The sequence below is a fragment of the Pomacea canaliculata genome, linkage group LG13, assembly GCF_003073045.1.
Source record: "Pomacea canaliculata isolate SZHN2017 linkage group LG13, ASM307304v1, whole genome shotgun sequence".
Classification (NCBI taxonomy): Eukaryota; Metazoa; Mollusca; class Gastropoda; order Architaenioglossa; family Ampullariidae; genus Pomacea; species Pomacea canaliculata.
This window is the reverse complement of record NC_037602.1, coordinates 7794448-7806549: the sequence shown is the minus strand read 5'-3', so window position 1 is coordinate 7806549 and position 12102 is coordinate 7794448. Positions and strand designations below refer to the sequence as shown.

At 38.4% G+C, this 12102-nt stretch overlaps 1 protein-coding gene across 2 annotated transcripts; it reads left to right on the top strand.

The window, feature by feature from the left end:
- Positions 1 to 6487: 6487 nt before the first annotated feature.
- LOC112554623 (30S ribosomal protein S11-like) lies at positions 6488 to 11886 on the top strand. Of its 2 annotated transcripts, none has more exons than XM_025222528.1 (8): positions 6488 to 6645; positions 7186 to 7322; positions 7736 to 7889; positions 8243 to 8373; positions 9308 to 9333; positions 10487 to 10561; positions 11229 to 11294; positions 11550 to 11886. In XM_025222528.1, exons 2-8 carry the CDS (start codon positions 7247 to 7249, stop codon positions 11655 to 11657), a joined length of 636 nt encoding a protein of 211 aa, XP_025078313.1. In that variant the 5' UTR covers positions 6488 to 6645; positions 7186 to 7246; the 3' UTR covers positions 11658 to 11886. The 2 variants fall into 2 exon arrangements, with proteins under 2 accessions (XP_025078313.1, XP_025078314.1); XM_025222529.1 differs by having other exon boundaries at positions 6501 to 6645; positions 7175 to 7322.
- The last annotated feature ends 216 nt before the right edge of the window (positions 11887 to 12102 follow it).

The window sequence follows — 12102 nt, the reverse complement described above, 5'->3', positions numbered from 1 at the left end:
ACAGGCTTATGTGACGCAAGAGATGTGGCATTAACAATGACTGAAAACAAAAGAATAACCTGCAGAGATCATCACTGCTCTTGCTGTTCACAGAATGATGGACAAATAAATATTTTTAAAATTATTTTTCGGGTTTTTAACAATATGGTAATGAAGTAATTTCTTAAATCCGGCCCCACCTCCTTCGTCCCCTTGCCTGTTTCACCTCCGGTTCAGCCCTAAAAGGAAAAATGAAAAGGGAAAACAAGGATTACAGTGACATACATAGTTGACCTGTGAGTGTATGGACACTTTTGATTCTCGGAAATACCAGTGTCACACATAAGCTTCAATACCATGAAATGTTTATGCAAGTGGAAGAAAGCCATTAAGTCTATTAATTTGCCGGATGCCGTAGATTTATTTGATGATTGAAAGCGGGGAATATGAGCAAAGTAGATATTTGTGTTAATATCATGTGAATCATGGAATGCATGCTTTTCACGGGAACATTATAGACTGGGAAGTCCACTACCTTCTGGAAAAGTAGTGTTCTTCTGAAAAAGGACCGATTTTTTTTTTTTTACAAACATCTTTTCGCGCTTTAGTAATGGCTTTCGTGATGATGGAGGATGGCAAATAATGGCAGGATGCAAGAATGTTGAAGCTATTGTCACGACCCTCATATACCCGCTGCAATATCTTCAGAAAGCGGGCATCAAGTAGGCACGGGCATCTTACAGAGTTTTAACGGCAAATTCTTGACTGCCATGGTGGTTTAAGTGATGAACCTCAGACATTAAGTGATGCATTCTGGGAATCATTATGGAAAAAGGTATGACGTATCATGACCTCCATTCATAATCAACTGCATCCTTCCTGTAGCAGGCTTTTGTATTAGAGCCATTATTGTTAACGAGTGGGCGAAAGAGGAAGGCAGATGGGCTAAAGAAAAGAGAAACCATAGAACCAGAGAAGAGAATGAAGTAGGGAAGAAATAGTGTGAGTGGTTCACTGTCATTTGAACGTGGGTAAATTATTGTCATGCGAGGGAGTGTGAATTATTGTCAAATGAGAGTGAATTATTGTCACTGGAGAGTGGGTGAATTACTGCCATGCGACAGTGGATGAATTATTGTCAAGTGAAAATGAATTGTTGTCATTCGATAGTGGGTGAATTACTGTCACGTGTGTAAATTTTTTTCACATTGCATTTGTGAAATACTATCACGTTAGAGTGGACGATCGAGAGACGCTGGGTGAATTACTGTCACTCGAACGTGGGTGAATCACTGTCACGTGACAGTCAATGAATTGTTTTTATACGACAGTGAGTGAATTATTGTCACACGATAGTGTGAATTATTATCACGTGACACTGGGTGAATTATCGGGTAGATACACTATTATCATGTACCCTGGCACATTGAGCCCAACACCCTCTCTGTCACTCGATCCTGTGTACACAACTTAATTGCCACTTTCTCGTTGCGGAGAAAGAAAAATTGCTGGGGTAGGTGAAGATATCGAGAACATTCCAGTCGAGTAGTCGATGATGGATGTCAGAATTCTGGCAGTTGCAAGCACAACTGTTTAGACCGAGGCCTGAAGACATGGCGTCAGCATCCAAAGAAAGACTCGCCTACACAATGATCAGGTAATCGCACAGTAATGCTTCGCTTGGAAGTCAACGCACGTGTATAATCGATGCAATTTCTTGTGCTGGAAGAGATTTCTGTTTGTTATATTACCGACATTGCCAATAACTTGGTCTTTTTCTCTGTGTATTCCCTTACAATCCTCCCCTCCCCCCTTCTCTCTCTTCATCATTACGACATGGCGTCAGTTCAAAATACTAAAAGACATTATGTGAGCCCGATGGTGGAAGGAATTAAATGTTCAAACATCTTTCTTTTCCTTTCTTTCTCTCTCCTACCCATCTCTTCCCTCTACCACCCCTTCTCTCTCTTCTTCTTTCTCTTTTTTACACTCACACTCACACAAATCGTTCTTGGATTTGGAGCTGGACAAGATGCATGCAACTCAACAATGTTAGTCCCAGCTCCGCTTGCTGAATGTTTCGCACGGAAAACAACACGAAGAGCATGCATAGCATAATTGTGGTCGTTTGCACACACATACAAGTGACGTTGCAAGATGTACATATGTCTATACTGTATGTGATATTTTTATGTAGAAGTTGTAGGTTACGATAGCCATGCTGTTTTTTGTACATTTATAAGAAACAATTTTTATGCTGTTATTGAAAACAATTTTTATAGGTACACGCTTGCGTACATTAAAATATAAAATAAATTATACAATTTTAATATTAATACCTGGTTATTGGGAATATGATTGGACCAAACATACCCGAGTTTCCACCCCATATTCTGTCAGTGTTGCCACGACTTCTAATCGTGTAATGCCAGAAATACAGTAGTATTGATTACCTGGAGTGTGGTTCACAAGAAGAAAAACAAATCTGGCATCTTTATTTGTTTCCGATTTTCTGATCCAGGTCTTCTAAGGACATCGAGGGGCTTCCCTGTCTCTCTCCTCTCCCCGAACCAGTCCCTGGTACTTTGCACTGCGTCACTATCTATGGCAGCTGATCTCAACCTGTTTGGTTTTACATATAATTATCTATATAGAAACCACTTGAGGGCATAAACTGAAAGACGACAGCAGAGGAACCAGACGCTGGTACATATCCATCAACTAGTTAAACATACACACACAAGGGAGGGCGCTGGGAGAGATTCATCATGGCTGACCAGAAGTTGATCGCCAGCGGGTCAGGAATTTGTTTTTATAAGCGTTTAGCAATGAGCATTCCAAAACTATTTCCTAGTAATAATTTTTAGATCACATTTTCCCGTTTGGATGCGAACTCAGTGCGCTGCGAACGAAAAACTACAAGAACCGGTTCAGTTAACCCTAACAGATCCACTCACAGCTCCACAGTTACAGAACAGGTAGTTCTACACCACAACCCACCAACAACTCACCCAACATATATAGAACACCAAGGGAGCAGAAGTAAATATCACAACATCCTAGTTACTCACCAACGTGCAAACAGTATCCTATACACTTCCACAACCATATTGGACTTTGACTTTACCAAATACAACAAAGAAAAATACCAGAACCAAATCACAGCTGAAACAAGATTTAAACTAAACACCAGTTACAAAGAAGACACGCAATATACACCGATATCCCATGATCGAGAGACACAAGTAACTGGGTTTGGAGTATATCCCCTGACAACATGTTCATCACCACCAGATTCCCGACGCATACCTCCATCTTTACAGCTGAGCGGACTGCAATACAGACAACCATTCAGACAGTATCGCAAAGAATACGACTCAGCGACAATACTTAATAATCTCACTCAGGACTCCAGGCACTAAAAACAAGTCATTCAAAAGAATTGATATAGAATATGAATACTGTTTCTTATGATAGGATTAACAAAGAAAATGGAGATTCCTCTGGGTTCCCTCCCATATTGAGATTAAAGGCAATGAAGAGGCAGATAAGCTAGGTCGACTGGCAGTAAAATCAAAAGCCAACCCTGAAGTCACCAACCTAGATATTACCAGCAGAGAGAAAAATAGCCATAAAACCAGTAATTAAACTAAGGCAATAGAAATGCAGAACCGAAGGCAAAGGAACCAGAATACTGTTAGATGACTAACCTAGTAACACCCTGCTTTTCTTCAAAGCAAATAGATTTAACCAAAATAGCTAGAATGAGGCTAAATGTAGAATACCTGACTAGATCAAAAGACCCTCCAACATGCACATATAGTGACAGACTAAGCACCTCACATGTACTGGTGGCATTTAATGAAAACAAACCAGACATGAAGAACTGAAACAAGCAGGCCCGTTCTTAGCCCCCGCGGGGCCCGAGGCATAGGACATGTGTGGGCCCCTGGACGCCATGATCGCCTCGGTTTTAATTAAAAGTGCGGTGACCATATGTGGCTGTTCTGTTGACAGAGTAGAGAACATACGATGATGGCTGGGAAGAGCAGTTCTGAGAAATATAGTCAGGGCAGGATCTTGCTAAGAAATTTAAACACAGCATAGATGAAGGGATTAAGTTTAAGAACCGAGAAGTGAGCGGAAGAGTTCTCGACAGTGAAATATATTTCTCAAATAGGAGGTGGTGGTAGTGTGGTGGGGATGAGGCTTAAAGGCAAGTGAAAGCTTCGACCACTCGAACACTGTCCTAGATAAGGGACAGAGAATTCCAGTTTATTTCCGTCTGATGTGTGGCAGAGAGAAGAGGGCGACATAAGCAGACCAATGACCGGTAGTAAGGTGTCTGCAGTAGTGTACCTACTTCAAAAACACTTTTGCTCCAACATGATGTCATATTTATACATGTACATGTAGTTATGAATGTTGTTTCACTTGTCATATCTACCGTATACTTACCAGAACAGAAGTTGTTTTTGTGATCAAGGCTAGTTAGTTTTGCTCATACGAGCCCAAAGAATCATGAATAAAGTATTGTGTGTAAAGAAGATATGTGTGTGTGTTGGTGGTGGGATGGATGTGTTAGAGAAAGCATTATTCAACGCTGAACTTGTATAGTGGATGGCCTTGGCAGCTTCGCATATTTAAAGATGAATATCAGAGATTCTGTCATTTTCCAAGACATATCAGTAAATTATACTGCATTTTCACATCCTTTTAAACAGACATTATATACATTTTGATATTGTAGTTTAGCATCCTTGGTTTACAGTCTACATTAAATGCTTGGTGTGAATGATTTATCTCGTCACTGGTAAGTCTGATTGTGCTGTGAGCTTGAATTTCTGTGTGGTAGTGTGGTCTCCTGTAGATTCTCCACTGACTAAAGACCTTACAGTATGAGGGGAAGGAGGTATATCGAGCCCTCTTAGGGCCAGCGATGCCCATCTATTTCTCTCTTTCTACCTTACCATTTACAAAATCAGACACCCACTCCCCACCTGGATTAACTTGGGAAAGTACCATTTTTTTATACTGGTATGGAACCGGCTGTGGATTCACACGTCTCTGATAAATGCTATCTGCCCCTCTTGGCTTTTACAATCCAGCAAGATGTGTTCTGCAGTCATTTCCGCAGAAACATATACATATATGTAAGGAACGGCATGCATGTAAGTTTTTTCCAGGTGGTGATGTAGTCTGATGTGCTCAGTTCTGAATATGGTCCTCTTTTTGTCTGTTCGATTAATTGGGGCTAGGCTATCATATGATTGTAACGGCCTGTAGGAGGATCTGATTATTGTCTCTGTAATACAGATCCAGCGTCGTCTGTGCTTGTACGTCCCGATCTTCCCTCTGTTATTTTCTGCTGCATGTTTGTCAAGAATTAATGACAACCGTGCTGTGTCATATGCTGTCAATCTGCCTAGAGTTCATCTTGCTGTATTTTCTGTTAGGTGATATCCCTGTACAAGAATTTAAGGCTATATAGTCCACACATGTAAGCAGGTGCACCTTCCGGAGATATCCTGTGCCAAAGACGATATTTGAACCCAGAATTAGCCTTATCGGTTCTCACTGGCGAAATACTATAGCTGTTTCTCACTGAGCGGTTTCAAATCCTCGAGCTTACACTTGACAAGGGCATCCACATGCTGATATATATATATTTTAATACAAAGTCACCCAAAAAACTTGGGTTTGGCCGTAATATGCTTTCATCATGCCACGATTTCACTCAACTATAGGGTAAGGATGGGGGGGGGGGGAATGTGGGATGCACGGTGAGATCGAGGAGGGTGAAAGAAACCAGAGAAAATTCTCCGACAGTCAACATTAAAGCAAGCTTCACATCCTCAGAAAAGTAAATGTACCACAATCTGAATTTGAAATTATACAGGTCTGACCAGTCTTCTGAGATGAAAGAATCCCAAATGCTCGTGTTAAAGGATGTTTCAAGTAATCGGCCTAATTAGTAATAAAAAAGCTATCAGAAAAAATGTCTGTTCGCAGCTTGCACTTTCAAAAATGGTACCAGGTATTTTGCACCGTTTCAAATTAATGAGTTCGGCTAGGAATATGAGTTGATCGTGGCTAAAGGTGCTTCGATCCCGAAGAATTTAATTAGATGTAGAAAACCTATAGATCGATCCCTATGCTCGTCCGTCATGGACACATGATCGATTTACGATGCAAAGGAATAGTGTAGAATTTGTAATATTATGTTCGCATCCTAGACTTACAACCCACTACGACTTATTATCTCTACCTTGTCCTTTACCAAGCTTCAGGTTATCAGTACGTGTTACATCACCATATCTACATAGTCCTATAGTGACCACTAGTATTTTGCTTAAGAAAACTGATCAACTCTGAATTTCTTTTCTCGCAGAGGGTGTATATAGCTCCCACTATAAGAATTATGAAGAATAAATTATTAAAGTGATTTTAAATTCGCAGACAAAATCGCACGAGTGTATTGCAGATGCGAGCTCTTCTCGCAGAGAGGCTTTTTCAGCCTGTGCCGATACAAGGGAAGCTACTCTGTTATCGTGGATGATCTGAAGTGCTGTTAAAAACAATTGTAAAGGAAATTAAAAAAATAAAAAGTACTGTTTAGCCTGGTTCCTGACGCTAGTCTTCGGGAATTGGAGTGAATTCTTGCTGGTAAGCTAGGATTTATTTTACGTACAAAAACTGATTAGCTAGTAGCTGTCGTGTTTTGCAGATCGAATATGTATTTGCTGAGGTCAAACAGCCTAGTGACTTGTACTTCAGTACAGGGTGTAGTGTAGTAGGATCATTAGCTAGTCGTGCTTTTACTTTACTTAAAAGTTTGAACCTCTATAAAGATTCACAGATAGAAAACTGAATAGAATGAGAGCATTTAATAGAACACTTTTTTGAATGATTTGCCTGAATATTGACAGTTCTAAAGCAAGTTTTTTTCAATTTCCAGGGGTGGCCATGGGTAAATACTATATTATTTGGAAAAAAATTAGGGTTCTTAGAGTTATTATTTGGAAAATAAATAATGACACAACGGTCTGTGTACAGTGTTTTATCTTTGGCTACATCCAAGTCGTAGCATTGACTGTATTACGCTTTTATCTTAATGTCAGTTTAGTGGGAAGTCTAAACCTGTAGATGTAATTTGTTGTGGGTTTTCCTTAGATGGCTTTACAGTTTATTTTAGCTCTTTTTCAGATGCAACAAGTATAAGCCATTTACTTTTTGAGAAAAGACTGCCATCCTACTTCAACAAGCCATGTTAAAATCATTGGTGTCAGTTATGATTAGGCATCACATAAGGGTATTGCAGTGTCCTTCCAATTGTAAACCAGGTAACTCACCTCAGTAAAAGAAATATTGGAAATAATTGTTTACATTTTATCATTCAAAGATTTATCATACATTTTCTCTTCAAACTGTGTCTACATTAGAAGTCTTTAAATCTAGCCTCAAATCCATCTTTTTAAGTACCATCTGTTTCTTTAGCTTGAATACTGGTGGTTTTTTTTTATTTGGCATTGTTTTACTTTTAAACAGTGCATAAAATGAAAAAATATACTCAAACGTTAGAGATACCCTTGTTGTATAGGTCAGAAAAAAAAAAATGACCTAATGTAGGAGTTACATTGCAGTATATTTTATGTGTCTTCATAATGCAGTTCACAATGTTATATAGCTACTCTCATAAATTATAGGAACAGCAGTTTTTTATAATGCAACATTTGAAAATATTTCTGGGTTTCAGCTCAGATGCAAAGAATTTGTGGTTTGCATGTGAGTCCCTGTTTACATATTTTGGATAAAGACCACCAAGGCAAGAGGTCTGCAGAAAAAATGAGAAAAGAGGAAGAAGAAATCATTGCAGACAAGGCTGATGGTGTGCAACTGGATCTTCCAAAGTGAGGGCAATATATGTGAAAAAGTGAAATAATATTGGATGTGGGATATTACTGGGTGTGGAATGTTGCTGGGTGTGGACTTTTCTTATTGTGTTTTATGCTAAATACTGAATAACATAAAACCATCTCTGTATTTGTATTTATTGATAGGGTCTTTTGATGTGCCTTTTTTATGAACACTTTTTGATTATTTGCACCTTGTATGTTACATTTCTTATGAAACCCACTAAACTGTGCTTCTGTAGTTACCATATTCAAATGTTTTTTTTCACTTTGAGAAATCAAAGAAAGAGTATCACAAAATCATTCTTCAAGTAGTTTAGCATCACTGTTATTGTTACATGTATTTGAAGGCTTGATTCCATTTTCCCCACGCTTGAGACACATGGTATGGTTATTGATGGTGTCCGGTTTGATGAGCTGCCCATTGTCCACATAAAGGCAACTTACAACAACACTATCATCACAGCCACAGATCACAAAGGTATTTTTGCTGAATATAAGTGGTGTCTTCATTGATAAAAATGGATGGATGCTTTAGGAATTTATGAAGGATAATTATGGTGCATTAGCATTATGGTAAGCACCTGAAGAATTGCCATGATTTTTGTGGAATCTTTCATCAGTGTGTTGCTATTATTCTTTCTCATTCTTGGCATTCTCTAGTCCTCAGCATATAATAATAATGGGAACTTATGATGCAGCATCATGACCAAGATAGATTGCAGTCTCTGCTTAGACCAATAATGATAAATGAAAGATAAACAGTGGACAGTGAAGTACACATAGACACACTGAACAACATAAAGATGAGGTAGAATGAGAAGAATGTAAAGCAATGGATGAAGGGATGTAGATACTATAAAGAGTGTAAGATGGAGTCGTTACATGATGGTTAGCATGACAGACAGTATTACCAGGGAGTTAAGAATAGTAATTCAGGGATAGTACTTTGTGAACAGATATATTTTCAAAGAGCATTTGAATGTAGCCTTGGAGTCTGAGTGGCGAATGTGATGTGGATGAGAGTTCCACTGCTTAGCAGCACAGAGGGAGGACGTCTGTAGTCCGTATGTGACTGTCTTTGTGGGAGGGAGGGATAGAATGTGAGAGTCTGATGAGGAAGGAAGGTTTCACGCTGGAGTGTGGACAGACAAAATTTCAGTAAAGTAATGGGTGAGGAGGGGGTTCAAAGTATCCATAGCACAGTGTTGAGAGCTTGAAGTCTATTCTAGCTTTAACTGGTGGCCAGTGAAGAGAGGGAAGAAGTGGTGTGACATGTTCCAACATATGAGCATCATTGTTGTTCCAATGATTGTTTTTGAAATTTATTGCTGCCTTCATTATTGTTATTGGCTTTGGCAGTTTCTGAAGGAGCAGCACATTTAATCAGTATATTTTTTTCTTTGTAAAAACAGGGTTACCCGTTGCCAGTGACTCAGGGGTAAGTAAAATGTGTTATGTCAGCATGATTTTAACACAATGAAGATGAGTCTGCAAAGCATGACATCCATCACTAAAGCACAACACTCTCCTATTACTATTAGTGCTTTTGAAACTGGTATTTCACAGCACCTTCATTGTGTTAAGACATCATGCCCACTTACACCTTTGAAGTATCTCAATATTAAGAAATAACAGTCTTGCAGATATGACTTTCATTATTATAACAAGGAATGAGAAAATAACACACTTCAGTCTGGGAAGAATATCAGACAAGTTGTGGTTTCTGATGTAACTACATCTTCTAATCTTCTTGGTTCAATAAAATCGTTTTTGGCTGTGTTTATGCTATCAGACTAGTCATCTCCAAGAAAATAGCCATCTGGTTTCTGTTGGCCAGAGTTTCTGGCATATTTCTTCTTGGATCAGACAGGTCTGAAGGACATGATCTGGAGCTGTTCCTCATAGCTACTTTGGTATTGAGTGATGTCCTACATTTTCACTCTTTTTAATTGCATTTTGGGTCAACCACGACCCATACACAGAGGAAAGATAATGGTTTAAATTTTCCGATCCATGAAGAAGTGGACTCACTGAGGGTTGTACCAGTATCTTGCAGTCTCTCTAGAGCAGATTTAAGCAGGGTTTACCATCCATAAAATCCAAAAGGTTTTCAGAACCCAAATAAAAATTGTTGGGAATATTCACCTTCATTTAAAATTGTGGGGAATTTTAATATAAAAAATATTGCAAGTCTTATTAACCAGTGGCAGAATTGAATTCATAGCAATATACATTTGTTAATTTTTATCATCACCATTGTTCCTGATGTAGTTTTGTCCTTAAGTAGTTTTTATGCCTGTAAAAGTTTTTACTCATGTTTCTTAACAAACTATTTTTACAGACTCCTGACACTCAATTATTTACATTTTGAGATGCTGTAGGTGATTTGAAGCACTGTTACACGATTTAGGCACATTACTACATGAGGGAAAACACTAGATGTAAGGATCATTCTATTTAACATATGTTCATTTTGAGAGGTTTATTTTATAGTGTATATAGATGTCTGTTTTTGTCTTTTTATTCTGTTTTGTATGCATTTGCTCAAGTTACTTTACCCCAGAATGTAAGAAATAAGGTGTTTATTTCAGGGGACTGTTGGTTTTCGGAATGCCAGAAAAGGCACTAACATAGCTGCACAGGCAGCTGCCGTATCACTTGCTGAGGTACAATGAGTCTTTCCACAATTGTTTCTTTTACTTATGACAAACTCTACTTGTACTTTCTTTTTCACAACTTAATTGAAGGGCAGGAAATAATAAATTTTTGTCATATGATTACCAAGTGGCTAGTTTCAAATATGCTTCATGGCTTATTGTACATTGCAATAGATTGTGCCACTGTCTATTGTACACTTCAAACTGATGATACTTTAGTTACTTTAAAGAATTTGCATTTATCGATTGTCACGATCCCTAAAAAGCTTGTAATGTAAAAGGTTGTAATGATACTATGCAAGCATTATTATTGTCACATCAGTACTCCATTTTAAATGCCTATATATCCAGTTATCTTGGGACGTTGTATAAGTGGATTGCTGTCTGCCAAGCCCAATGCTTAGCCTCCAGCGAAGTTTTCTGCTGTTAGTCTTGGTGAGCCTAAGCAATGACTATGGCTAAACTGGAAGCTTTGTACACACCTGTCTCGTTTTAGTAGTTAACTGGAAAAAAAAAATCATCTGCCTGCAGTCTAGCAATACAAGTTCATGAACTGATGAAAAAACCTATCGTAAGTTTGTACAGTTAAGCACAGTTCTTGTTAAACAATCCATAAAACAAACCTGCACAAGCTTGCTAGCTGTAACATAGTTTTGATGTTTATCTGTCTTTGCAGAAAGCAGTAAAGAAAGGTTTGAGCCTGGTGCGTGTATGTGTGAAAGGTATTGGACCTGGGCGTCTGGTAAGTTTTATTTCACAGTTTTGTAACACTTGCTAAAGAACAAAGCAAAAAAAAAAAAAAAAAAAATGATTAGCCTAATTTTTATATGTTCAACAGCATCACAGTTCAGTATCTACAGGTCATGTACTGATTGGCAGGAATTTTTTCTTGTAAAATATTTAAGTCACTTAACATATTCCTAAACAAACTAAAAATTACAAGATTTAATGTTTGACTTTTACAGTCAGCCATTGATTTAATGTTTGACTTTTACAGCCAGCCATTAAGGGTCTACAAATGTCAGGTCTCACAGTTGTGTCAATCACAGACACCACTCCTCTTCCTCACAATGGATGTCGACCCAAGAAACAAAGGCGGTTATGATGAACATAAACCCACACTTTTGAAGTTGTTATTTAGTGTCCTGGATTAGTCCCACACTGTGCTTGAGAAATGAAAGAGTGTTGATGAAAACCAGGGCAACACGTGCTTTGTTTTTTGTTTTGTTATGGGTGGTTTAATGTTCCACATCATACACCAGCTCATGTATGTGTACAACAAAGTACAACTCAACCTTTATACCCCCCCAAAGAAAGTAATAAAGAAACAGTAGCAACTGTAGTCATTCTGTCACTGCTAGTTATTGACTTGAAAAGGACACAGGTATGGGTATGCAAAAGCCAATGCCAGTACTGTTTGCCCAGATACTTTAGTTATAGAGTTAGATTTATATCCTTTCTTCATTCTGGGAGCAAACTGCTCCCACACTTGGATCACGAATCCTGTGAAAAGACAGCATTAGCTAGCTCAGTACGCTGCTATACTGTGG

Coding starts and splice junctions, on each gene's coding strand:
- LOC112554623 (XM_025222528.1), top strand. CDS start 7,247: ATGTTAAAATCATTGGTGTCAGTTATGATTAGGCATCACATAAGGGTA. Junction 7,890..8,242: donor GTGCAACTGGATCTTCCAAA/GTGAGGGCAATA, acceptor ATGTATTTGAAG/GCTTGATTCCATTTTCCCCA. Junction 11,295..11,549: donor GTATTGGACCTGGGCGTCTG/GTAAGTTTTATT, acceptor TGACTTTTACAG/CCAGCCATTAAGGGTCTACA.